General features: G+C 40.0%; 1 protein-coding gene across 3 annotated transcripts; it reads right to left on the minus strand.

Moving 5' to 3' along the window:
* Nucleotides 1-5,720: 5,720 nt before the first annotated feature.
* Nucleotides 5,721-25,391, minus strand: HCFC2 (host cell factor C2). Of its 3 annotated transcripts, none has more exons than XM_071551057.1 (16): nt 25,199-25,391; nt 23,330-23,478; nt 22,807-22,967; nt 21,546-21,754; nt 20,990-21,074; nt 19,860-19,963; nt 18,713-18,901; nt 17,317-17,502; nt 16,816-16,919; nt 15,650-15,812; nt 14,487-14,687; nt 13,241-13,311; nt 11,920-12,057; nt 10,461-10,646; nt 9,724-10,009; nt 5,721-8,678 (listed from the first exon to the last, which is right to left on the minus strand). In XM_071551057.1, exons 1-16 carry the CDS (start codon nt 25,362-25,364, stop codon nt 8,653-8,655), a joined length of 2,424 nt encoding a protein of 807 aa, XP_071407158.1. In that variant the 5' UTR covers nt 25,365-25,391; the 3' UTR covers nt 5,721-8,652. The 3 variants fall into 3 exon arrangements, with proteins under 3 accessions (XP_071407158.1, XP_071407156.1, XP_071407157.1); XM_071551055.1 differs by having other exon boundaries at nt 10,452-10,646; XM_071551056.1 differs by lacking the exon at nt 5,721-8,678 and having other exon boundaries at nt 8,690-10,009.
* Nucleotides 25,392-26,155: the final 764 nt, after the last annotated feature.

A 26,155-nucleotide genomic window follows, 5' to 3' on the forward strand; every position in this document is an offset into this window, starting at 1 on the left:
GCTGGCAGAGCCTCTGGAGACGATCCAGTGTATTCTGTGGCGGTCTGGATGGATGTTCTGGGTTTTGTGGCAGCCTGTCGTTCTTCAGCAGCTATGATTGAACAAATGGAGTTTTTCATTAAATGTAAAAATGAATAACACAATCCCTACACGAGCCCCTTCTCTTTGTATTCTGTTTATTTCAGGGCAAGTTACCCTGTTCTTGATGTTCCCAGATTTGTGCTGGAAAAAAACTGTGGTATCAGCTAAGGAGAGAAGTTAGGAGAGTTCGATGTGCAGGAAGGGGGCTGAGGTAATCCCACACCACACGTTTGCTTGAAACAGGCAACATGTTTCAGTCTGTCCCCTCTTCTGTGAGTAGATTGAAGTGTTTAGAGTTTGTGGTTTATACACCATCATGTGAACAAAGGAGCTGATACTTGGTTTTTCTTTTCTTTCTTTTCCCCTTCCCCTCTGAGGTCTATGGTCAAAACTGCAACCACCTTGCTCATTCACTTTTGAAATGACACACATAGAAGAAATAGTGGAACACTTTGGACCATCTCTTTGAAGTCATTCTAGTAAAGTCTGCAGGGTAGTGGTGGTACAACAAATAAAACAAGTGTGGTCTGAAGAAATACTTGGGTAATTTGTATTAGTGGTAGCACAGCCACTGCAGTCTTTATTTTTGTTCAACAACTAGTACATGTTCTCACTTTCCTCTTTTAAGTATTCAAAGTTTATAAGTAGCTTAGACCCAAACCAAAAATGACCATTCCTGCTGCATCTCATGTGTTTCTACAAAACTGCTGTCTTTGGTTCTCTGAATGTTTTGTTTGAAGTAACATAACCCCAAATTGAGCTTCAGCTCCAGACAGCTGTGGCAGCCTCTGCTGAGACTTGGAGAAAGGCTGCTTGCAATAGCACGGATGTTCAAAGATCTGTTTCCAAACACAGTGACTTTTATTTTTATGGATGTCTTTTCATGACACAAGCAAATTTTACCACAGCAGGTTTTTTTAATGAATTTCGGTGTAACTTGATCCTTCTGACATTTCTTTATAGAGTGTTTGCAATGTCTTTATAAGCACAGAAACACTTAATCTCTGGTCAAACTGCAGTTACGAGAAAAGTTAATCTATATGGTGTTCTTCTACATCCTGTTTTCATTACAGGCTTAATGGGAGCTGAGACTCTGCCTTTACCAGTCTTGTTGATGTACATATGCATTGTTTACTAATTTTATGTATTCCTCTCTTCTAATCGCTACTGGATGCTAAAATATGTGTCTGGATGGTGTAGCCAGAACACAGATGGAGTCCTGGCATGAGGTGGTACACCCTAAATATCTACTGGCCCATGCTATCTGCCTGTAGGTGAGAATCAGCCTGAATTATGTGGGCTGTACTTTAAATAGCTGTCTTCTTGAACTGCACTCTGGATAAGCTGTGAATCCTGTCAGATTAGCATATGATCCCTACTGCAGTTTCAGGATGATGCTCATTAACATGTCGTAAGCATATACAGGTGATTTTCTCTCTTGCCTTTGGCACACACACAGGAGATTCCTCAGTGCAAAGCAAGAGGGAGAGCCAAGGGCTAGTATTTTCCCCAGCACGTTGCTGTCATGATAAGAGTTGGCAGCAGCCTTGCTTATAATATTCCTCATTTTGCAGAGCTTTGAATGTGATTAATGTTCTAGTTGTCATACAAGACTCACTGCTTCTGTTACAATGAGACAACTTGCCTTTTAGGCACTGTATTCCTGAATGGTGCAGGCTTGACATTTTTGGTTTTGATTTATACCAAGTAGAAGAAAGGAAGTTTTTCACTTAAATTTGAAATTAACTTTTTTGTGTCTATAAAAAAAAAATCCCCAGCCCTGTATGTAGATTCTGGGATGATTAACACTATAGGGAAACTAAATTTTATATAGGGCCCAAGCAGTCCCATAGATAAGTTCAATATTGATAGCATAGACAATGGTTACTCTTACTGTTCTCCTGTCCAACTGCTTTGGTGAAGGGAGCAGGGGTAGGAGGATGCCTTTTGGATGTGGTACTTTAAGGTGTACCTAGCTGAAAATACAAACCAACTTCTCCTCTTCAAAAATCAGGTGTGTTGTTCTGGCAAAATAATTCACACTTTCACCCTTTAAAAGGCTGAAAAAATACATTTAAGCAACCAGATATTGATCCGTTTACCTATTGATTTGTGAAATTGGAATGATAATGGAATGCAATGTCACCTCTGACCCTCAGTATGTAAAAGTTTAATGGGAAGCTCTCTGGAAACTGCCAGTTCAGCTTGTGGTGACATACAAGGCCACATGCTCTGGGGAGTGAGGGCAGTTTGCTCCTGTGCACAATAGTCTCCAAATTGGTGCCAGCTGCAGGGAGTGTATTAAATCTCAGTCTCCAGGGACAGCTGTGGAGGCAGGGTGGGAGGTGAGGTTGTGCACAGCAGCTCGAAGGGAGGCAGCTACCCTGGTTTCAAAAGTCTTCCAGACAAATTTCCAGGGTCATTTCTTGGAATATCTTACTCCAGCACAGTGGACTGGATGAACAATGGCACCTGATTTGCTTTTGTATAAAAGAAAGCTATCAAGGGTTTAAATCTGCTGAGCAGAGGAGCAGCCGTGGGGCTGCTAATGTAACCTGTGTGTGGGTTTCACTTAATCTGGCCCAGCCCGAACAGCAACATGAACAGCAAATAAACCACCTCCCAACAGCACACCTGAGCCTCACACTTCACGTGTTAGTTCTGTCTGACTCAAAATATTGCTGCAGGTAGAACATGGCCACCATTTTATGCAACAGCAAATTAGGAGTATATACTATTTTCACTTCTGTCTGCACCCTGTGGGAAGACAAACAGTCGACCCCAGCAGAGCTTATGTCCCATCATGGTTGAGAGCAGCATTGCACAGATAAAGGATGCTGAGCTGTACAGGTTTGTTTCTGCAGCAGCCAACTCCTTGGCCCCTGCCACGAAATCCAAACCCTGCCAGATGCCCAAGTTCCCTGAGTAATGTAACATACCAGGAAAAGCAACCTGGCGAGCAGGGAGAGGCCTGGAGCCAGCTCACAGCAAAAGCTAAGCACTGAGGGAGAAGGAAAGGTTCCAAAAATCTCACCTCCAGCCAGCTGGAGAGCATTTCTGCTATGGGAAAACAGGCTCCGTCACTCCAGGATGAGAACACGGGGCTTGGGGCGTGCTGCATCAGAGGATGGTCTGCTCTTACTCCATTCAAAGCTATCAACAACAGCCACGTTTTACAAGCCAAGCAGCTGAAACTCATCCAAAATGTCTTGGGTGGATGCTGTGGGGATCAAGTTCCGTACCCATCAGGAGAAGAAATATTCACAATAACTGGCCATATTGTCTGGTTTGACAACTCCCATGCTGGTTCAGATGGCTCAGCAGTGCTTTTCTACAGCAATTTCACCTTCCTACCTCTCTTCAGTAATCTTTCAATAATAACTGCATAAATATTCTGCATTTACACTGAAACATTTATGCTGTAACGTAAGTAGGTGAAACCTCAAACTGTTAGATTGATATTTCAAGTCTTTCTTTTTCAAGACAGTAATTTCAGAGAGATGCTCCCAGACTCCATTTTCCTTCTGGAGCAGACAGCATTTAAAGTCTCTTCCCTACTCAGACAAAGTTGAATGAGGAAATAACTACAAAGCTGCTACTAAAAAGAAAAATTTGGGGTATTTCTTAATACTACTCGAAGTTGCAAAGTGCTACTTCTACCAAATAACTTGTTCTTAAAGGAGAATTATCAGCACAGCATGTAACTGTGATGGTTACTCTAAAAGGTAGTTAAGGGTCCCAGGAAATAAACATTTAAATGAGTGAATGCAAACGAAAAAATAAAGAGGATGCAAACAAACCAAGGAAATGTTGGGTTTGAACCTTCTAAAATGGCATATGCCCAGTGTGCCTCTTTCAAGAATCACTTGGAAGTAACTGTATATTGATAACTTCCATGTGTGAATAACAGTATTTCATAATTCAGGCAGATACAGAAATAACTCTCTGAACACTGGAACACACTGAAATGCTTTGTCTCTTTTCTCTTTAAAGACACCACATCCAAGCCTTAGTTTTCATTTTAAGGATCTGCTGTACTAACTTAGCAATTATGTCATATATTAAAAGCAGATGCTTGTGAGAGGCAAGAATCCCCTCAAACAAAACCCCAAACCAACCATGAGAGCAAACTACGCCCAGCCTCAGTTTTGTTGTTACTGTCAGGGCTGTAAGTCCAACAAGTACCGTGAAGTACTTCAGGCTTTTGAAGGATTTATGGAACAGACCAAGGCACCATTTGCTACATTTTTAGATGCCAGATTTTCACCACTGAGCTTTAGGCACATAAGAATGGAGTTGGACAAACGGGCCCAGGAGTTCACAGAGATCCCTTAGGCCTTCCTGCCATCCTCCTTCCAGGGGGCTGTAGGTGCAAAACACAAATTCTGGGATCTAGCTGGGTGCCCAGCCTACCCCCACCTGCCCCACAGCACGTTGTGGGGAAGCATTGGATGTGCAGTATCCTAGAGATTCTCTCGTGGTACAAGAGGATTCATCTTCCTGATTCTTTCAACTAACCTCTGGACATTCTATTAAAAGAGATCTCCACTTTCAGATTAGTGCAAGACACACTTTCAAAACTGCTACCAGGAGGAGGAACACACTGCAAACAGTGCCAGCAGTGAGTCCTCCACCCCTGCCCTGGGAATCTGGAAATGCTTCAGTGTCAGAATGGGAAGCCACAGAATAAAAGCCCTGATGTTTAGCTCACTAGAAAATATGAAACTACACAACGGACTGGCTAATGCTATATAAAAAAACAGTCCGAGTTGTTTTTAAGATAAATGCATACAGCAAATTCAAATTTGCCTTCAAGAAAAAAATAACTGCTACTCTGAGAATCTTAACAGAAAGAAAACCACACAAGGGAATTCTTCACTGATTGTTTAGGTTTTCCCATTTGTTTTCCACTAATGCAAGAATCACAAATAAGAAAATAATAAGAGTTATTACGATAGCTAGGAACACAAGGAGCAGACAGCTTTTAGCAGTTTCTTTTACAAAGTCTCTTAAGGAGGTCTAGAAACAATCCAGCAGGCCTTCCAGTTCACTTGCTCCTCTCTGCTCCCCTGATTCTGGCAACACATTGCTTATTGCCACATAGTTCCCCATAGTCAACTGCCATCAAAGTTTAGCAACTCGCCCAAAGATGATGCCATTTTGAGCAGAGTTGGACATGAATGCAATTCACATCCTTACTAGAAGCCTTCTGAGAATGCCGAGTACTCACACATCTTTTTAACAAATTGCAACAAAGCAATATCAAACTTTGTCACTCACTTTGAACAGCACTGACATGACTGGGGTATAGACAGAGAAAGTAATTACAAAATCTCACTTCAGAGGCCACAGCCTGCCAGCTGCAAGGCACAAAGGCATGGTGGGGGCCAGGTCATGGTGAGCACACAGCAACTGCAGGAGAAGGTGGGGCAGAGAAACTGGAGAACCTCAATTAAGGAAAAAGCCCCTGAGGTAACCACGAAGTAAATTGGGAGATAATATCTACGAAAGAGTCATAGTATTACAATGCCTATCATTAAATCCTCTTCCCCATCTTGACAAACATACTCTCTTCTCTGTATCAGAAATTCAAAGTTTGTACACTTACACCTTTGAAAAAACAGCCACACACATCAGTGTTTACAATGCGTTTGATAGGACAACCACTTTATTACAAAGAACAAACAATGCTTTGAAATAAGACTAATCAACTTCAATTGTACAAAATGTCAGTTTCCTTGTAGAGGTCATTAAGTAACAGGCTGTAAAACTAAGTTCACGTCAAATTCGCTATCCTGAAATATCAGATAACAACAGTAATACTTATTATATCTTCAGAGTTTATGGCATGATCATGTGCTCTACTCCAAACTACATTCAAAAGATATTGCTATAAGTACTTTGAAAACACAAAGTGTAAGTTATTGTTCACTTCATTTCCACTTTCACAAGAACATTCTGAAGGTGAAGCTGTAGCAGTGTCTGCCATAACTGGCATGACTGTCCTACACTTACACAGTCACAACCTCCCTAAGGAGTTTAGTAAACCAAGACATTTCTACAACATGGATACTGCCATCTGAGAGATTTGTTTCTGTTACACATCCTTTAGCAGTATCTGAAATAAATGGACAACACGGATTCTCAAAGAGCTGGTGTCAACAGTCTTCTAAACAAATTTAAAATCGAACAATCAATATTTGTCTGATATCTAGTTGATAGGCAAACAGGTGGGATTTAGACATTATAAATACAGTTCTAAAAACAGACCACAAAGTGTATTTTACAGTGTGTACCACAATTTCAGTTTTAAGTAAAACTGTGAAGAACTGAAGATTTGCATATGGTCACTATTCAACGTCACCCAACTTGGACAAAAAAAAGAAAATGACATCTCATGTCAAGTCAGCTGAAGAAAGCACACCTACAAGAAACTTATACTTTCATTGAAAACGCCACAGTTTTACCGTTTGGTAGTTGTGACATACCCACTAAAAAAGAAATTGTGCAAAGCATGTGAAACTGAGTGCAAAAAAACTCCACCCAGACATACCCAACAGGTTTTATTCTTAAATAACGACTCTACAATCACAGCTACCAACCAACAAAATCAAAGCCACAAGTGTTTTCTCTAAAGGCTTCTTTCACAGTACTAATAAGAAAAACCAAGTTCTATTCTTCTATTTAACAGTTCATGTATATGATATTTTAGTTATCAGACAGTATTGGTAGTGAGAGCATACCTGACAAAATGGACCATTAAAACACAAATATCTTAAAGCCAGTTAACTTCAGGAAAAGTCCTGTACATTCATACTATAAACACTGTTTGAAGTGAGTCTGGGATATCTGTCATTGTCACAAACACATGGGTTTTCCTCTGGAGTCAAACCATGTGTTTTACTCCTGTGCCACAATTAACACCATTATAGTGATTTATGGTCCCCAGCACTATTCATATGCTATTGTGGCATGTGATGCTTTGCAATAATTAAGGCTGTATCAGCACTTCCATTATAACCCTGATTTTCAGGGTAGCCAAAACTTGGCTATTAAATCTCCTCTGGGATACTTAAGCTGTTAAATCTCTAATATTTTAGTGATACTTCTCCCACCAAACCAGGCACATCATTTATTTTAATTTATATATTTACAAATGCTCTTAAGACAAATTTAACTGGAAGAGGCAAGAAATTCTACCTTGATGTACAGTCTTTTGGCATTCGGGGCAAAATTAAAGTGCAAAGTATAAACTTCATTGCACAGTAAATAATTTAGATTTCATTTTAAAATAAATCTTATTTAGGTGCCTCAATCTATTCACCTAGTGACCTTGTCCAACTCAGCCATTTTCCTCTACGCTTTGGTAAACACAGGTTTATATATAGATACATAAATAGCATTTAAAATGTCTGCCTTTATTTCACTACTGTGAACAAATTATTTCTTTTAGCACAGGAAAGGATCAACCTATTCCTAGAAATAATGCTTGTTGATTTTATCAGCTAACTAGTAAATGTAAAATTATGCATAGTAAAAGGGAGATACTGAACTTGATTGGTAGAATATATTGGTAAAGCAAACGAGCACTTAAGAAGATTAACTGGAATAAATATGTTGAAAGTTGCCATAGAATATGTGCAAAATTGCTTACCATGTATTCTAAACTTTGGTTAAAATTTTCAGATTGAAGTTTTACAGAAACATTATGGAAGCAACACAAGTGATTACAAACACAGGAATGAGGTAAGTTATTATTAGTGCAAAAAGCAAGCATATGCTAAAAGCAAAGCATATGGATTTATAAAAAAAAAAAAAGAGAATGAATCTCATGGAAGTTTTAATACAAGACCAGGAAAGTCTCTTGTAAACATTGGTATTTACACGTTTAAGATTTGTACAACTACAAAAGGATAATTCTAAATATTAGTAGTGCATTTACAATGAATTTAATTTTTTTTGTAATAAGAGCAATGGATAAGTTTATATTTTGCCTTTTAAATTTTTAGGGGATATCTTTCAAGATTAAGATATTTGTTACAAATAGTAGAAAAAAATCATTTTTTTACAAAAAAAGTATATATTAAAATATTTATACATTTTAAGTTACTATATAATAACTGGAAATTTTTGCCTTGCACTCAGGCACCACAACGAAGAATGTGGTATAAGGAACCGAAATGAAACAGAATTTGCTCATATACCAAATTTTATGAATTACCTGTGCAAGACCTGTAGCAATCATGGGGACTCTACCTCAAATACTATTGCTTGTGCCAAATTTTTTATTTATTTTTAATTTGAATCTGGTATTTTTTATATTTTACTATCACTACCTAAAAGAGCTACTGGATAGGGTGTGATCCTTCACCCCTCCATCTCCAGTATAGTCTCTACATGGTACTCATCATACCTGAGCAAGGCTGTGTAACGCTGATGTGTCAAACATAAAAAAGGTTATATATTTTTAAGATAAAAACAATGCAAAAATAAAATATTTGTAGCATTTACAAATAGTACAAGAGTTACATTAAACACTACATTCAAAACTTGAGATTTATTAAGCTGTTTCTACTTTGAGCCTGATGTTTTCATATCTGCAAAAAGAAGGAGACATTGTTAAATGCTTCATAATTTCACATGGTGCACACGGTCAAACACTTTCAAACAACTGCTGTTTCAGAGTTCTGGGACACAGATCATGGTCAAACCCCTTGTCAATTAAAGGATTAAACCAGCATTGGAATACTAAACATTAGGGAATACTTCATTGTTACTCTCCATCTGAGAAAGACACACGTTAAAAACCAAGCAGTGGTGAATTCAACAGGGGGCTTTCAGCCACCCCTGTGGATCCCAGCCCATGAATTGAGGTCAGCTGACCCCACACAACTGATCCCTGAGGGGTGGGCACTCTGCCCTTCCCAACCTTCCTCCGTGCTCACAGGACCTTTTGCTGAGCAAAGCCAGTTTGCAGCAAAGCTAAGCCAGGAAGGGGGAGTAGTGGGATGACAGGAGAAGCCAGCAAAAGTTCTTGTTTAGACCCTCTGGATTGGCTTCCTTATAAGGTGAGCCAGAACTGATCAGGCTAAAACTAATCTATTTTCCTTTATTTTTCCTCTCCCACCCCCATGTCATCATCAACCTGCACAAATTCAAGCACAGGAACAACATGATAAAACCTCTCTGGCTGTAGAACAAACTTTAAAGTGTATAAGCATCACAAAATTGCACCTTACATCACCTAATGAAACTTTTTTCTAATAATGAGTGTGAAAAGACTGAAAAACACCCCCTGATTACACCCACACCTATAACTGGATTACATATTAGACTGAAAAACTTTTAAGCTGAAGTGAAGTCCAGGGAAGTCAGAAGCTTACTAGACTATTATAATTTTAGGGAACAGGTTAAGACTCAATGACAAACACTTCAGAACTTGCTTGCCTTTGCTTGTGAACAAATATAATTTTGTTTTTAAATGCTAAGCCAATTGCAACAACTAAATTTGCATAAAGCTCCTGTAAGGAACAGCACAACATTTCAAGAACTTCACATGCACTGCTGTGTTGGTTCTGGAGTCACAATGCACCATTTTCTGCTCCAGCCCCATTTAAATGCTGCGTCTGACACGGACTTTACCTTGGAGCCACCGGACTTGCGTGGCCGGTCCGTACCCTCTCTCGTTCTTTGCAGAAATTCTGAACACTATGGCAGGTCGGGAAGTGTAATCCACGTGAGCATTGGAAAGCTGGGCAGCAGTCACTATACAGGAGGTTTTAAGACCACAGTATATTCTCATAAATACAAGTTGACTTGGATTTTCCTGCAATTGTGTGGAACGGATTGCTAAGTAGGCAGAATATTCTAAAATATTTCCAGAGGGTGAAGCAGGAGGCTCCCAAGAAAGATGAATACAGTCTACGCTCTGAAGGAAAAGAGAGGAAAAAGATGATAGTATGGAGCTAACCATATACACAAAATATAAAAATAAACCCCAAATTCTAAAGATTATCTGAAAATTCCAACCTAAACATCATCACTCTGGAGAAAAGGATGTGTCTTTGGATTTTTTTTTTCTTAAAAAGCATGGTAAACCTCTAAAGATTTAAGGATGCAAGAATAGAAAACCATGGGGAAACTACCAGATGCCTGAATAAGTTGTGTATGGGGTAACATGATCATTAAGTCTTAAAATAATTCTTTTTAGCAAATTTCTTAAGGAACATTACATTGAGCAGAGTTAACCAAGTAAGCATTTGACACTATTTTAACTTAAAAGTAACCCCAACAACAAACCAACTAAACACAAGAGTCCTGAGATTAAGCTGGTGACCGGAATTTTAAACATCAAAACAAGAATTACCTACATTTCTTACCTTGGTGATTTTGACTGTTGAAGGAGCTCCAGGAAAACCCGGAATGCAAGTCTTGAATTCACTGATTTTACTGAAAGGCCCAACACCACAGCCATTAATTGCAGCAACTCTGAACCTGTACACTGTGCCTGGAAAAAGATCCTGTTTCTTAAGTAATCTGTAGTCTGGTACATCTGCACCTTCCGTCTGAAAATAAAACAACACTTGTGTTAATTTTGTAAATATTCGAAACACAATTAACCTAAAAAAAGAAAGTTTGCTTGAAACTGAAAATCTATCATCTAATACTTTTGTACTTAAATCAGAATTTATGAAAAGGTTCTGACTGAGGCACTATCTCACCTCAAAACAGCTGATCTAAGATGCCATGTGAGAGACTACATTTCTAAACCAAAAAGCACCCCATTTTTCCTGTCATTTAAGTTAAACTGCACCTTGTGGTTATTTTTACTCAAGAAAGTAAAAGCAAGGCAACATTTACAATTACATAATTAATTACTTAGTTAGCATAATCTTTTGTCATAAAAATATTTGTATTTCAAAACCAGTTATTCCTATAGTTAGGAGCTGCAATTTGACGTGTAGGTGATCCAAATGTAACAAATAGGTTTGTGAAACATCACGTGCTACGGTACTTTCATGAAGAAAATATGCATTGATTCATCACTGAAACTTACAAGGGAACTACTTTCCTTCTGAGTAATGCACAAGAAATACAACCAATGTAAGCACTGTAACTTTGGTCTTTAGAACTATGATATACAATATTTATAGTGAAGCACTTTCAAAGAAAGGGTTCTGTTATTCTGCTTCTGTCTCAGGAAAACAAAATAGGATTTTTGTTTCAAGCTCACTAGGACATCATTAATTTACACTTTTGCTATTAAAACTGCAACCCTTTTGTAAGTTTCATACATATTTTCATATATCAACTTACCTGTACAAAAATATTAAGATAGAAAGATCTAATACAAAACCTACCACAGTTCCAGATCTAGTAGTTTTAAACAGCCTAGCCTATGTCTTATTAGTATCTTTAACAATTTTTAAGCAATAATTCTGGCAACAGAGAAGAAACTTTGAAACATTTTAATGGTGTACTGAAGTGACATATTAAAAAAGTTGTGGGTTTTTTTTAGTTTTTAACAATTTTTACTGGTTTGACAGTTTAAGTTTAAAATTCTTTCCTAAGGTTAGAAACAAGGAAAGAATTAGCAGTAGCAAAGTAAGATATTCCATATTATCATCCATAAACAAAAATGAAGATGTCTTGTTTAGGAAATAGTAAAAAGAGGTGAGAAAAATACATGAGGAACTACTGGTCACAAAACACCAAACTCCTACAAGCACCAGATTCTGCTGCAGTATCAGAAAACCCCACATTCTGTTTTCAACTATACAAGCAACAGATCCCAAAATATGTGTGTGCAAGTTATGTCTGAGAAGAATCAGCAGCCACCTTGTCAGAGATGTTCAGTGTCTCCTCTGGCAGTAGGTAGAACTGGCTCACCACAGCACTGTTGTTCTTAAAAATCCCAACATCATACCACCGCCGGTCTCTCGTCTTCACCGGTGCCACTGGTCTTTGTGGAGTTTTCTAGCATTTTAAAAACATGTTACATGGACTACCCACACTTCAAGGTAATGTAAAAAAGTGTTAACTCTAGTATATGTGAGAGACAATCCCCTTTTTTTTATACCAGGGTTACTTTCTTATACTTCAAATGCATATGCATATATTAGTAAAATACTGCTCAAAACCAACTGGTTCTTATACATTGACTCAGACAGTCTGTCATTTAAAAAGCAACAGCTGGGATGTCGTATCTGATATTCTAAACAGGCAGGGGAAAAAGTTTAAAGCTGTAGAACTAGGTGTCTGTAGCAGCATGTAGTTGTGAGTTAATTTCACTCAGAGGTCAAGTAGTTCCCCCAGAGTGGTCCAACAGCAGCTCTGCCTGGAATTCAGCTACACTTCAGCCCCAAACACGCTCTCTCTCAGCCTCTGCTGTGGCAGGGGGCGATGGTGGTGGAGAGATGTGAACTGCTCCTGATCGACCCAGAAAGACAAACTGCCTTTCTTGCTTGCCTCCAGACACCAGGGAGAGCACTTGTACAGTCAGCGTGTCCAGCACAGACAGGCCATGGTCCTGCTGGCATGGAAATGGGGCAGGAACTGCAGCAGCTCTTGGCAAAAGCACCCCAACCCTTTAGGCAGCAGCTGCTTCTCCCCATCCTTAGTTCCTCGCTTTTGGTGGCAACAGTGGCACCTTGGGTTTGTGTATTAAGTTGTAAGCAGGTGAAATAGGAAGCATTTACTTTTTCAGGCAGTATTTACAGCTTGCATAGCCAGTCCCCATCTCCTCTAGGGAAAAACATCAAGATGTCAGTTAAGTAACGTTTCAAATCTATAGATCAGCAGCTAACACTACTCCGATCTAACACATACTTCATTTTAAATTCAGTTGTGCACATAGAAAAACATTTTACATTTGCACATCATGCAGCAGAGAGACCATTCCACTGTGCCAGTCCCTAAAAATGATTCAACAGCTGAAACACGTACTTGGATCTCCTCCCAACTACACAACTGCTACTTAGACTCACATTAACCCACACAATGCAATTAGTTTTACAACAGAAATGTTTATCCCTGTATTATTCACTTCAAGCCCTAAATAAACATTACTTTTCTTTCAGAAATATAATTAAAGGAAAACAGAAGAACCCTTAAAACTAATCAACAGAACAATAGATACAGAAATTTGTTTACGACTTACAGAGGAGTGTGAGTCATTTCTCTGTCCAGTACTGACCCTTGTTGAAGGCACGATATAAGCAGTTTCGGCAGCTAAAAACAGAAAGTTAATTTTAAAAAGCTTAATTGATACAAAAAATTTAACACAAAATCCAGAGTATGAAAGTTGACCTCAAGAGCCATTTACAAGTATTTGTTGCACAAGTCTGTCTCAGACTTCTTTTGCATGCAGTTCTATTTATAACACAAACAACTAATTTTGGTTTCTGTCGCATTCACAGAACAATTCTGAGAGTCTGGCATTGGAGGCTCCACCAGATAATACAAACAGAAGGCAGAAAATCCTAGAGTGACAGAATTATGAAATTAATATAAAACATTTTCAAATAAATAATTTAGATACCAGATTGAGGCACAAATTGATCACACTGTATGAATAGTCTAAGTGTGAAATCTTAATTGGATTGCATTGTTTCTGACATCAACACAATCTCAATCTGAACATGAGCAATTAATCTGCAAACAATCCTAACATGGGAACAGAGCATTCATTACATTTAAAATTGAATATTAAAAAAAAGAAAAAAGATTAAGCACATGAGCAACACAAGGGAATATTAGTATTCTGTACTTGTATTCCGGGTTTTGCTTTTAAAATACAATACAGTTTATTAAAAATTAATACTACACACAACATCAATATGAGAATATAGTTCTTTAGTTAGCACTCAAAACAGTAACAAGCACAGCCTGTTGATATTCATGAAAAACAAAACTACCCATATGTTTATATTCTACTTTGCTGCTTATTTTGGATATTTCAAGCAGATATGAAGAGGCCAGTACATGAGCTAGCCGTGTTAACTGGCCACATCTGTGAAAGGGCAATTGCTTATAATCAAAATATCAAAGGTTATTATTTTAGTCTTTTGCTGACTAACAGACAATCACTGAATGAAAGCAAATATGCAATGGGCACCAAAACTGGCTACCACTGCTATTTAGAAAATGGACCTCAAATGAAGATTTTAAAGGGCATTTCACTTACAGGAAACACAGTGATTTACAAACATATAAAAGGAATATCCTGATTTTAAAAGATGTTTAAATCATATCAGAGATCATCCAGGCTGCACAAGGTCTTCAATGCCCAAAGACTAACTATATCCCAGGTACTAGTCAAGATGGGAATCCCACCACACTAGAGGAACTCTGATCGCCTTAGATATATATGGCTCAAAATACAGTATGTGAAACACATTTCAAACCTTCAGATTTTGAATTGAATGTTGTTAGTGAAGTTTCATCTTTAACAACTGCCCCATTTGTACTTGATGATTCAGTTTTAACAGCCTGCTGGGTTACCATAGTTTGTGTGCTGGAGACAGTACTGGATACAGAAGCATCAGGATTTACAGTTTGTTTGTCCAAGTCATGTAATTCACCTACATTTGCTGATGTCTGAGGACCTTAAAAAAGAAAATATTAACCAGAAATCAATACTGATACACATAACAAATCTCAACTTGATCTAATAGCTTCAGTTTCACAGAAAGCCTGAGTTTAGCTTGGAATCAGGTTAGAGCAAATCTGATCAAATTCATTACCAATGCTTTCTTTAGGTATACACCTGAACCAAAGTCTGACTGCTCAGTCATAAACAAATACATGTAAACAGTTATTTGAAGCTTGCTATTCTATATTTATTTGGTTAAAAAATAATTAATTTGTGGGAAAAAAGCACTAAAATAAAGCATCCACACAAATCAGTATCACAGATTTGTAACAATGAAGATTAACCCCTGTCGGAGTCTGTTTCTCACAAAGCACTAAGAACCAAAATGTCCACATTATACTTACATTACACTGTGAAGAAAATAAAAATCCAACAACCTATAAAGTGCATAAAAGTAAAATATAAACAGATCAGGTGATCAAGCCTGGATTCACCATGCTCAGCTTAAGGCATGTCAGTGAAATGCCTACAACAGTGTCTTGTCATCTTCTGTTTCCTCTACTGTCAGAGAGAAATGTGCTTCTCTCTACATTGCCTGAAATTTCACATATTAGCTTTTCACTGTTAACAGACAGACATAGTGTCAAAGAGCCTGAAGTTACTATCACCATGTTGTAAAATGATCTGTCCCTATTTTTATGTTAAAAATGGCTATTTATGTTTAGGCGCATTTGCCATCATAATAATGAATATATTGAGAATTTTATGTCCCTTGCACACACTTTCAACTTAAGCCTTATTCCTTGTATCTTCTAAAAATATGTTCAGTAATAACTAACACAAGTTGTGTTTTTTTAAACTACAAAGGACTCTAAAATAATTTTAAATTACAAGACAGAAATAACCGGAGTTTTGTTTATGACATAAATTTTAACTCCCACGCTATAATTAATTTTTATTCTCTAGTCATCTTACTTGAAGTACAAACAGGCAAAAGAGAAGGGGCATTTGATTCTTTGAATCCTGTAGCATCTGTGTGGTTTTTCATAGTCTCCTGTGTAATCTTGTTTTCAGGTACAGCAACCTTTTCTTTTCCTTCTACTTTCAACAACGAGTTGGATGAAAGGGAAACTTGGACCTATGCAAAACAACACATTTGTTAATGTTTAACTGCAAAGTTCAGAAATTTCAGTTGCAAACATGGCATGAAAATGCTTGCTCATAAGCAACAAACTAAACTCCAACAACTCCCCCTACTACTTCAAATTAAATGAAGAAACTAACCTCTCAATCCACTTTACCATAGCCATTATAAAACAAAGACTCAAACTCTGAGCTGACTTGGACGTGTCCCTGACTAGATAGTAAATTTTATCTGACAGTGAGCTCATGTTCTTTTGTCATTACATGGAGATTTCGTTGATGCACATATTTAGTCTACTGGAGGGACTTTAGGTGATGGGGGAAAAAAAAAAAAATCACACTTACAGAGGCTTTCAACCTTTGCTTTCCTGGCACTACTTTAGATATTTCTACTGTTAGTGAAATTTATATGGTATTCCTACATGTGTTTTCTGCAGGAATACATTATGGTCCCATATAGATCTAAGACTTTTCTCAGTGAAAAAAAGGTGCAAAGTTCTAAAAATGTGATCCTTTAGCCAGTATTTGTTCTCACTCTTTCTGTTAACTGGCAAAACAGTGGAACACGTACAACTGCACAAACAGAACAGATAATAACTAGGTTTAATGTGTAGTAACCTACAACTAAGCAGATTAGCATAAAACACTAACAGTGAATGCCTTATTCTTCTTGCTTCCCACATGAACTTCACCAGCATTTTAAGGATGAATAGTATTTCTACTCTTATCAAGCTGCCAGTTAACATTCTGGAAGTCAACACAGTTGCAGTTTCCTTTCTGCAGAAAGAGGACTTGAAAGACAATCTGCAAATTATGAAAGTAAGAAGTATATAAGAAACCAGACACAACTGCTTCAGCAGGTGTCTGTCTTCTTGTTTGATTTGGGTTTTTTTTTTCCCTAAGGTCTAAAAAGTATGCAGGGACTTTGAGAAAATGTTCTGGCAGTTCTTTAGCTTCCCACACGAGTTTGCAATTCACATTTTTCAGTTTACACTTACGTTATTAGGAATGAGATTATTTGTTTGGCTGGGATGATCCACCTTCATTTCTGGATATGGGATGCCAGGCAATGACTGTGGACTTGGATGCAGAGAACAGCCACCTTGCAGGTAAACAAAAACAAATTCCTATCAGTTATGTTAATATTATGTTCGTTGGAAGGGAAACACAAAGTTGTCTGAAGGAAAACTTTGTTCTAAGTCTGAAATGAAACTGCCTGGCCAAAGAGAGATAAAATCCATTTCTCACTGTTTCCTTTCTCAAACCATGCCCAACACTGTACAAATATCTTCATAATTCAGATAGCAGACCAAAACCAACAGAAACAAGATAAAGTGGAGTTTTCCATAATTGTGATACAGACATTTTGGGAGTAATCAAAGAATAGGGTCTCTCCCTCTCACAAAATGGTTCTTCAAAAACAAACTCATTTTAAATACTTAGGTAATCCTCTAGTCTGCTTGTGCACAAACATTAGCATAAAGTGATCTGACTACTACCTTGTGAACTCAGCACTGAGGTCTCAGGAACAGCAGTGACAGGAATTCCAGCCACTGGTGGCACTGGTGAGTCAGCGTGTAACTGAAGAAGGTATCCTTCAACTGTAGGTACTTCATCCCATTTCAATTGAAAAGAGTTGGTCGTAGCTCTAATCAGTTGTACCTGTGATGGTGCTAGAGGTTTCTCTACAAGAAACCAATAAAACACAGATGGCAGGTTAGAAATTGCCCTCCCTTATCAGTTTATTAAATATCTGTATATTGTGAGTAAAATCAGCAACTACTTTATCACTGATGAACAAGGTATACCAGATTCAACAAGAAACGCTTGTCAAAGATGGCAAGACAAGTCAGAGAATTACAAAGCGTCATGTTAGAGTGCTCAAAAATGCTCAACTTTCAATGCTTCGTTTTTAATGGCTCTTCTGCTGCCAGTAAGTTGTTGGGTTATAGCTACATCACTGTGGAGATTACAGAGATAAGAGATCCTTGTGCTTTCCTAAAAGGCTCCTAAAGTTTTACACATCCCTGAATAGAATTCACAGAAGATCCCTTTTCCTTTTTGCTTGCTCTCTGTAGTTAAAGTGACCTTTCCTTCAAACTTCTGGTGCAGAGGCTGAAGCCTAGAGATGATTGATCCCAATGGCCTGCTCCTCTCACTTGTCTTGATGGCTGACTAGGCTGCACTCTCAAGCACATCCTTCTCCTGCTACTTTTTTCCATTTTCTGATCTTCTGGCGGAAAAAGGGAAAAAAAAGCAAAACTCACAATCTCCTAAATGTTTTACAATCTCCAGTAATAACTCTCATACTTTTGCTTCAACAGACAACAACTGACTCCCAAAAGTTGCATTCTAGTTCCCTGTCTCCCAATATCATCTCAGTGTCCTGCCATCAATCCAGCTACTAATAAGTGATTTGTGCTTTAGAATTCTCTTCATCCCTAGAAACAGTTTGATCCTTTCTCAGATTCGATAGTATCTTTTTGAAGTCCAAGAGATGAGAAAGCAGCAGCAGCAATGATCCCAAGAGAAGGAAGGTAAAAAAGAGTAAACAGTAGCAGAAAAGATCACTTAAGGGAGAGGCCAGGAACCCTGAGGTTAAGCAAAACACCCTTTCGTACCTTGTATCAACTGACTATGGCACGCAATGCAGATTCTAGCCACAAAGTTCTTCTGCAGGCTCTAAACAAGCCTTCCTATTTTTTTCAGTTTAAGTTATAGCTGTAAGCCTTTGAACAATCAAAAGTGAAGCATAGTTTTAAAAATATCTTTAAAATGTAAATAATCTTTGAGTTCACTACAGCTTTAGATGTTTTGACCACCAACGATGCGAGCTTCCCAGATGTTAATAAAATATGTAACATAGCACAAGTCTCTTATTTATTTGTGACTCACCAGTATCAAGGTACCAAAGATCTTTGCAGCAGACTTGATTGTTCCAAGCTTTTCTGTAACCATCTCTACCACTCCAGATATACAGGCGAGTGCCAACCGCGACTGCACAGTGTCCTGCTCTCGGCCCTGGTAACAAGTTACTTTTGTCCTCCTGGCAATCTGAGATCAGACCTATCCATTCCGTGGTATCTAGTGAGTGAAACTCAAAAAATTTAGTTTCTAGATGTTTTCCAAAAGAAGAAATAAAGATGTTAGTACACTTAACTGCTAAGAAAAAGAATGAAAATAAATCACTTCTGGTTTTATAGACAATTGCATTTAAAACTGAAATATTACAAAGAGAAGGTCACTTTCCAACTAGTGTGCAAGATAAAACCAATTAATACAGGACAAATTTTCTGACCTCTTGTTATCTCTCAGGCAAATACAAGATCAGAAGTTGAGGATTCAGGGATAGTACTATCATGTTTAGAAAAAACCTCATTTCAGGATGTCTCTTGTGTTCTTCCTTAAGTATATATATATGGCCAGACTTCGCAAAGGAAGATTTGGGCAGGGCTCTCCCCACCTGGGTGTGCCCTTCCAGCCTGCACAGTGGATTTTTAGGTGAGGCACAGCATGCACAGAACTGGCCCCACCGTTTAAGTCCTGAGGTCCATCTGCCACGGCCGAGCGAGCTTGGACAGTGACAGGGAAGTCCTCGGGACTGTCACAGCACCCGGTACTGACCGGGGCTGACCCTGCTGAGCATCCAAGATGTGACGGGATGGGATGGCAGGGAGGCTTTGAACTGCCAGGGGACGGTCCCACTGAGACTTGAGCTCAGGTCCTTGGAATTCAGAGTCCAGAGTGCTCTCCTTTACACCACGGGGCCGCCCCTCTTCTTTAAGTGAAGAAGGGGTATTTACATTACTTAATACTGAGTTGCATTAATAAAGATTTGCAGAAGCAAACCTACTGAATCTTCAAAGAAAAATAATTATTAAAATACCATTTCTCAAGAAATATGTAAAAACACAGCAAATTCTTTAGTCAGCTAGGATTACAACTATGGATCCTAAACTTTATTCCGAGTCTTCAAAATAGTTACTCTGTTAAGAAAGTATTCATTCAAAATGCCCACCCCCAGACAGGCAGAAACACTAACCCAAATTAAGGTAAGAAAATGAACCGGTACATTTCCATTCACCATCATGAGCAGAAATTTCACCTCCTGCTGACTGTGGAACCCATCCACCAAAAATATACATTCTGAAATACAAGAAAACAGGGAAGAAGAAAAAAGAAAAGAAACGCCAGTTAACATCCAGATCTGCTGCACGTGCTCTTTCAAACTAGGACAAAACAGAAAATTTCCAATGCTTTACAGTTCTGGTTTACAGCAAATTTTATTTGTATCTACTCTCTTTATAAAGTGCTGTCGCAGACACCTACTTTTTAAAACTTTTGAGTAAGTTAACTAATTAAAAAACTTAACCAAACAAAAATCCTTCAAACTCATTAAACAACTTCCCAGAAACAGAAGTTAATACTGTAACTTTTTATAAACCACCAAACTGCTAATGCTCTCAAAAAATCACATACTTACACAACATTTCTACAATCCTTTACTGCAGACCTCTCAGTAACTAAAATAAGAAAACTGGTATCTAAGTCAGATATCAAAATTTAAAGATATAATGCAGGCTACTAACTACTAACTACTAACCTTTTAAGGAAATAATAAAATTAAGCCGTTGAATTGTAAGATATAATGTTTCAGACCTTTTTCCCCCCTTGCCTCTTTCTCCTTGTAAATTGATATAAAATGGATTGAAACTGATGTTTAAAAATCCATTTTATCAGTGCTATCTGCCAAAACAAACCATATTGGTAAGAAGCAGAGTAATGAAGAACAGAGTACAGAAAAAGTGTTCAGTAATTTAGCCTAAACTAGTTGAACTCTTTGAGCAGTTTTTTGCGTAGCTAGTTCATTTGTGTCACACACAGGCACTCAAACTCACTCCTGACACAGCCAGCTCAGGCCCAGCTCAGACTGACCCAGAAAGCACAAAGGTGCTTTAAGAAGCCTGGAAAGCCACTTCTAGGTTGGGCAGATGGTTCTGCTGGATGGAAACACTGACAGTTTGATTTCCTTAAGTTAACAATGGTACTTTAAATGGCAGCAGGAAAGTACTGTACAGGGCTGCTGGTTTACACTGAGTAGCAGTGGTTAAGCATCATCATTCTCCTACTACGTGTACCTTTCTAGAGTTGAGCTTTTAACAACAGACATACTTGTTTCCTATTACATTGGCCGTATGGAGACTGCGAGGAAGTGGCACTGTCCCTTTGGTTTCTGGTCTCGACCAGGTCATGGTTTCTAAAAGAGAAAGAATAAAAATCCTCAAAGAAATCTTCTTACTGCATATTTCACTCTCTGGATTTTAAAAGAGAACATACCTCTAATATTCAGCAAAACAAAATTTCATCTTCTTAAGATGGCTACTTTATAAAAGAAGGTGCAATAACAAGCACTTAGAGCTTCTTTTTAAAATCACAGGAATAACTGACAAATATACTGTTCATCAGTTTATCAAAAAGATGTATTATGGTTCCATTATGGTTATTCAGCTTGGTTATCACAGTGATAAGCACTCACAGTGTATCCATAATCACTGAGGATAATATATGCAAACAGTGCTGTACCTATTTAATTCCAAATAGCACAAGAGGTTACCACTGTGGTGTTAGTCTCAGTAACACGTGCACCACATCATGCCATTAACCATTCTATACTGTAATTTTTCCACTCGGCCAGTAAGCACTGGCTTCTACTGGCAAATCAACTCACCTATGTCAAGTTCCCAGAGATCATTAAGCCGACAGCCGCACATCCCTCCAAAAATATACATCTTTGGACTTCCCACATCCTTTCTGCAGTACACGATGGCTGTGTGAGACTCTCGGGGAGACGGCAAGATCCCTTTGGTCACAGGAATACTCCAGCCAACAACACCAGAACCATGTTGCAGCTCCAGTTCATAGAAATCATTTAAGTATCTAGGGTATTATTGTCAAAAGTATGAAAAATACACTTAGAAGCATGATTACAAGTGCACTTTAAATCCTGACTCCTTCTAAGTATTACAGACTTCTATCTTAGGAGAGTGTAGAGTTTTAAACTCTCAAAACATTTGATGCATTGTGGACAGTCCCAAAACTGCATTTAAAACAAAAAAACTGAACAGTTATAACTTGTTGCCTCTAAGGAAACATGCCCTCCTATCATATTTTCTACATTGTATTACATGAAAGAAACATTCAACTGGGGTAAACAAAATACTTGGCAGAAATTGTACAGATAACAGTTGGAACAAACTACAAACTTGTGAGAAATACATAATGACCAGACACATTAGAGATGAATTTCTGCCAACTCCAAGGCAACAAAGGTGAGGAGAAGACGTTTCTTTTCTGGTGTCTTCAGGCTGGCCAATAGACAATTAGCCATTTGTGCCTGAATCTATTGGCAAGTTACTTTTAGATAATGGTCTTTGAATCTTGGCATTCACACGTATACTCCTTGTTTACTGAGCTTAAAATTTTCAGTCTATAGCTCAGTGGCTATAAGTGCTTTGAACTGCAGGTGGATGTGGATCTAGAACTTGAGCATTATAGCACTGTTCGCTGACAATAAAGGCAACTTCAGCTATTACTGTAAAAAATTTCCAGATGAATTCGTAACTGTTTTCCACAGCAATACAGGGGGAACATCCATCGCGAATTCCCTGATGATTCATGAGACTTTCCTGATGCAAGTAATCCTAACAAACCAGCCATTCTTAAAAATATCACCCAAAATACCAGGAAAAATACCAAAGTCTACTTGGGTTTGCCTACAAAAGTGTCAGAGCTGTCAGTCAGTGTTACATATTGTGGGATTAGCAGAAGAAACACTTAAGCTTCTTCACCTGTAACCCTTCCACTGCACAAATAATCCGACTGCGAGTACTGTGGTATGAGGGACAGCCCCCCAAGAGGGCTCCTCTTCAAAGCAGTCACATCTAGCCATTTCTTTTTAAAGCCATTATATTCAAATCAAATCAGCATACCTGGGAACATTGTTATTTGAATCTTCACTTTCATTTGCCAGGCCACCAAATAAATAGCACTTGTTACCATATAAAGAAAAGCTGTGGCCAAGTCGAGGGCAGGGTGGTGATCCATTGGAAGGAGCTTGAGGTTTTACTTTTTTCCAGAGCCATCGACTTGCCTTGAAGACAAGAAAAATATATTCAGAAATATCTTCATTTATAATTATTCACAGTAAATAGAATTCAGATAATATTTTCTGTCTTTTATTTTCTGAATTATTTTTCTTAGGAAAAAGGGACATGTATGAGTTAACCTAAATAAACATTAAATATTTTATACTACATTTAGACTAGATGGAAGTCTCTTTTTCAAAGGTATTTGGATTTTCTCCATCTTCTAAATCTATTTAAAGTTTATTCTTCCTGGAGCACAGCAAAGCTCATCTAACTTTCTTCCCAGTTGGTAAAATAAAATGCATTTGTTCATAAACAGACAAATAAAGTAGTCCTCAAAACCAAAACATCTTCACACATTTCCTACCTGCAATTCATATAAATCATTACTGTATCTTCCATATTCAACCATTCCTCCAAAAACTAGTATTCTGGTACCATCACAAACAAATCCATGTGCTGCACAGCCTGGAGGAATATCTCCCCTTACAGCAGGAAGGAACCACTGATTTGTAACTATGGTAAAAAAAAAAAAGAAAAATATTTCAAACACCAAAAAGTGTATTTTCAAACACCTCTGCTTTCTAAAGCATTACCTTTTACCTGTAGATAACTGTGAATGGGCTATTTGCTTAACACTAAGTTTTGACTGAATTTTAATAAAAAGAAAAGCAAGCACCTCTATCAAAACAATGTTACTCAATATATGAATGAGCCCATGAGGTCGCCATAACTAAGTCAGTTACGAAGGGTCACCCAGCAATTTAATAGACCTGCCAAGAATAGAGACTAATGAGGAACACAAGTGCAGTTCCACAGAGAAAGCTATGCTAACTCAGAGCAAGCTAGCCCTAGAAACAGAATTATTAGAGCTACAGCACCATGGCAGTGTGCCTGGACTTAATAGCCCTATTCAGAAACTAATTACACTGCTCTGGGACCCATGTTAATATCCATGGAGCGCTGCACTGATAGACAGGAGAAGAGAGGCACACAGGCAAGAAAGGGCAACTGAGACAGTCTGATCCAGCAGCAGTGTATTGATGTTTAAACTGTGCTGGGATTAAAGAATTACAGGAGATACTGTCTTCTTTATCCTAAGCTTTTTTCACAAGCATGGAGATGAAAAGTATGAAATTAGAAGCTTCCAGTGAACGTTGTTGCAGGGGATTAAGATGCTCTCACTGTGTGCCAGCTCCTTGGAAGTCATCGTACACACAGCAAGAAGGATGGAATGACATCCCCACACTCGGGCAGCCTGGGTCACAACTTGCATCTCAAACCCCAGAGAAAAAAGGTCAGTTTGGGCCAAGCACTTGTCCGGGAACCAGAAGAACTGAGTCATGAGCCTTTCTGTTACCGCTATAAAGGGGAAACACCTTTAGCAGAAAGTGTGGGCAGAAAAAAACAACTCAAAATACTCACTCAAAGGGCACACATCAGAACCTTGGTTCTGACAGACAGCATAACTGTACTGTCTGAGACAGTTTTCTTGTCAGAACAGAAAGCTTAAGAGAATTTTTTTTCCTTCTGGCCCCCCAAATGTGATTAAGAATAGCACATCTTTAAGCTAACAGAGAAAAATCTGCTTGGAAAAACTCAAGCAGCCAACACTGGCAGACTAAGAAGCATAGATCAGGCATTTAACTCTCCCCTCTCGGCTCAAGCTCTAAAATTACACGCAAGTTTTCCAGCCGCATTCAGCATCCCGTACCGTAACTATTTAGGCGTCTAATCTTTCACAAATAAAATCGGTCTTGGGCAGCTCCTGTTTGGAAAGGCTCCCAAAGCCAACATGTTCACTTTTCCAACCAAGATTGCTGTTCCAGCGCGTTCAGCTCCCGTGAGCTGCGGCCACCAGAGGGAAGGAGGGGGCCCGGGACGCTGCGGCGCCGATGCCGCCATTCACCCGAGCGCTGCCAGCGGCGCCTCCACACCCGCGCCGGGGGCTGGGAAACCAGGGACGCGCACCAAGCGGCTTTCCAGGCTCCTTTTCCCCGGGAAGGCCCATCAGCCCCGCGGCACCACCCGCGGGGAGCCCCCCGGCCCAGGCGCGCTGCCGGCCGCGCCATTTCGCCTGCAGGCAGCTGCTCACCCACCCGCCGGCCCTGGCCGAGCCCCCGCGGGCAATGCAGGGTTGGGTGGGAGGCTCGGGGCGATCCGTGAGGAGCCCGGTGTGCCGGCGGGACGGGACAGCCCCGCCGCCGCGCCCCCCGCCCGGCCCCGCCCCGCGCACCCGTGTTGTAGACGTGCAGCTCGTCAGCGATGCCCTCGTTGCCGCCGCCGAAGATGATGAGCAGCTCTCGGATGGCGACGGCGCGGTGCCCGTGGCGGGAGCGCGGCACCGGGCCCGTGAAGGAGGACACCCGCCTCCAGCTCAGCCCGGCGGCAGCCGCCGCCATCTCAGCGCCGCTCCCACAAGGCAGCGCGCCCGGGGCAGCCCGCGGGGAGGGGGCGCTGACGTGAGGGCGGCGGGGCCGCGGCCCGCCCGAGTCCCGCCTGTGTCGTTCCTTGTCCCGCCCCACGGCCACGGCCTGCCCGAGTCCCGCCTGTGTCGCTCCTTATCCCGCCCCGCGGTCACGGCCCGCCCCAGGCCCGCCCGAGTCCCGCCTGTGTCGCTCCTTGTCCCGCCCCGCGGCCACGGCCCGCCCCCGGCCCGCCCCAGGCCCTCCCGAGTCCCGCCTGTGTCGCTCCTTGTCCCGCCCCGTGGCCACGGCCCGCCCGAGTCCCGCCCGGGTCCCGCCTGTGTCCCTCCGTGTCCCGCCCCGCGGCCGCGGCCCGCCCGTGTTCCGCCTGAGTCCCACCCGAGTCCTGCCCGCGGGTGGTGTGCGCTATTCCCCTGCCCTGAGGGCCCCTGGCTCTGCCTCCGAACCCCCGGCAATGTGTAGCAGATTTATGTTTTTCCTTAGCTGCGAAGGGGGCGGGGAGGCAGAGCTGCTGCCGGCGAGGTGTGCGTGTGAGGAGAGAGATGAGCTGGTGGTTAAACACCGAAGGTTGAGATTAGAAACCAAGGTTTCGGTTCTGCGTTACCCGCGGGTGATCTGAGTGGGTGCGAAGGTTGTTCTGCAGGAGAGACGCTGCTCTTTCCTGTGTTGTGTGAGAATATAAACGTGTGAAGCTGAGGGAAGTCTAAAGAAGGTGTATGTGGTACAAAAAGCCTCTCCTACCTGTTGAGCTCTGCATAGTAAATTGT

This window comes from Pithys albifrons, chromosome 3, assembly GCF_047495875.1.
Source record: "Pithys albifrons albifrons isolate INPA30051 chromosome 3, PitAlb_v1, whole genome shotgun sequence".
NCBI classification, from domain to species: Eukaryota; Metazoa; Chordata; class Aves; order Passeriformes; family Thamnophilidae; genus Pithys; species Pithys albifrons.

Coding starts and splice junctions, on each gene's coding strand:
- HCFC2 (XM_071551055.1), bottom strand. CDS start 25,364: ATGGCGGCGGCTGCCGCCGGGCTGAGCTGGAGGCGGGTGTCCTCCTTC. Junction 21,075..21,545: donor TCTCTGGGAACTTGACATAG/GTGAGTTGATTT, acceptor TTTCTCTTTTAG/AAACCATGACCTGGTCGAGA. Junction 13,312..14,486: donor ATTCAATTCAAAATCTGAAG/GTTTGAAATGTG, acceptor TTCTGTTTTTAG/CTGCCGAAACTGCTTATATC.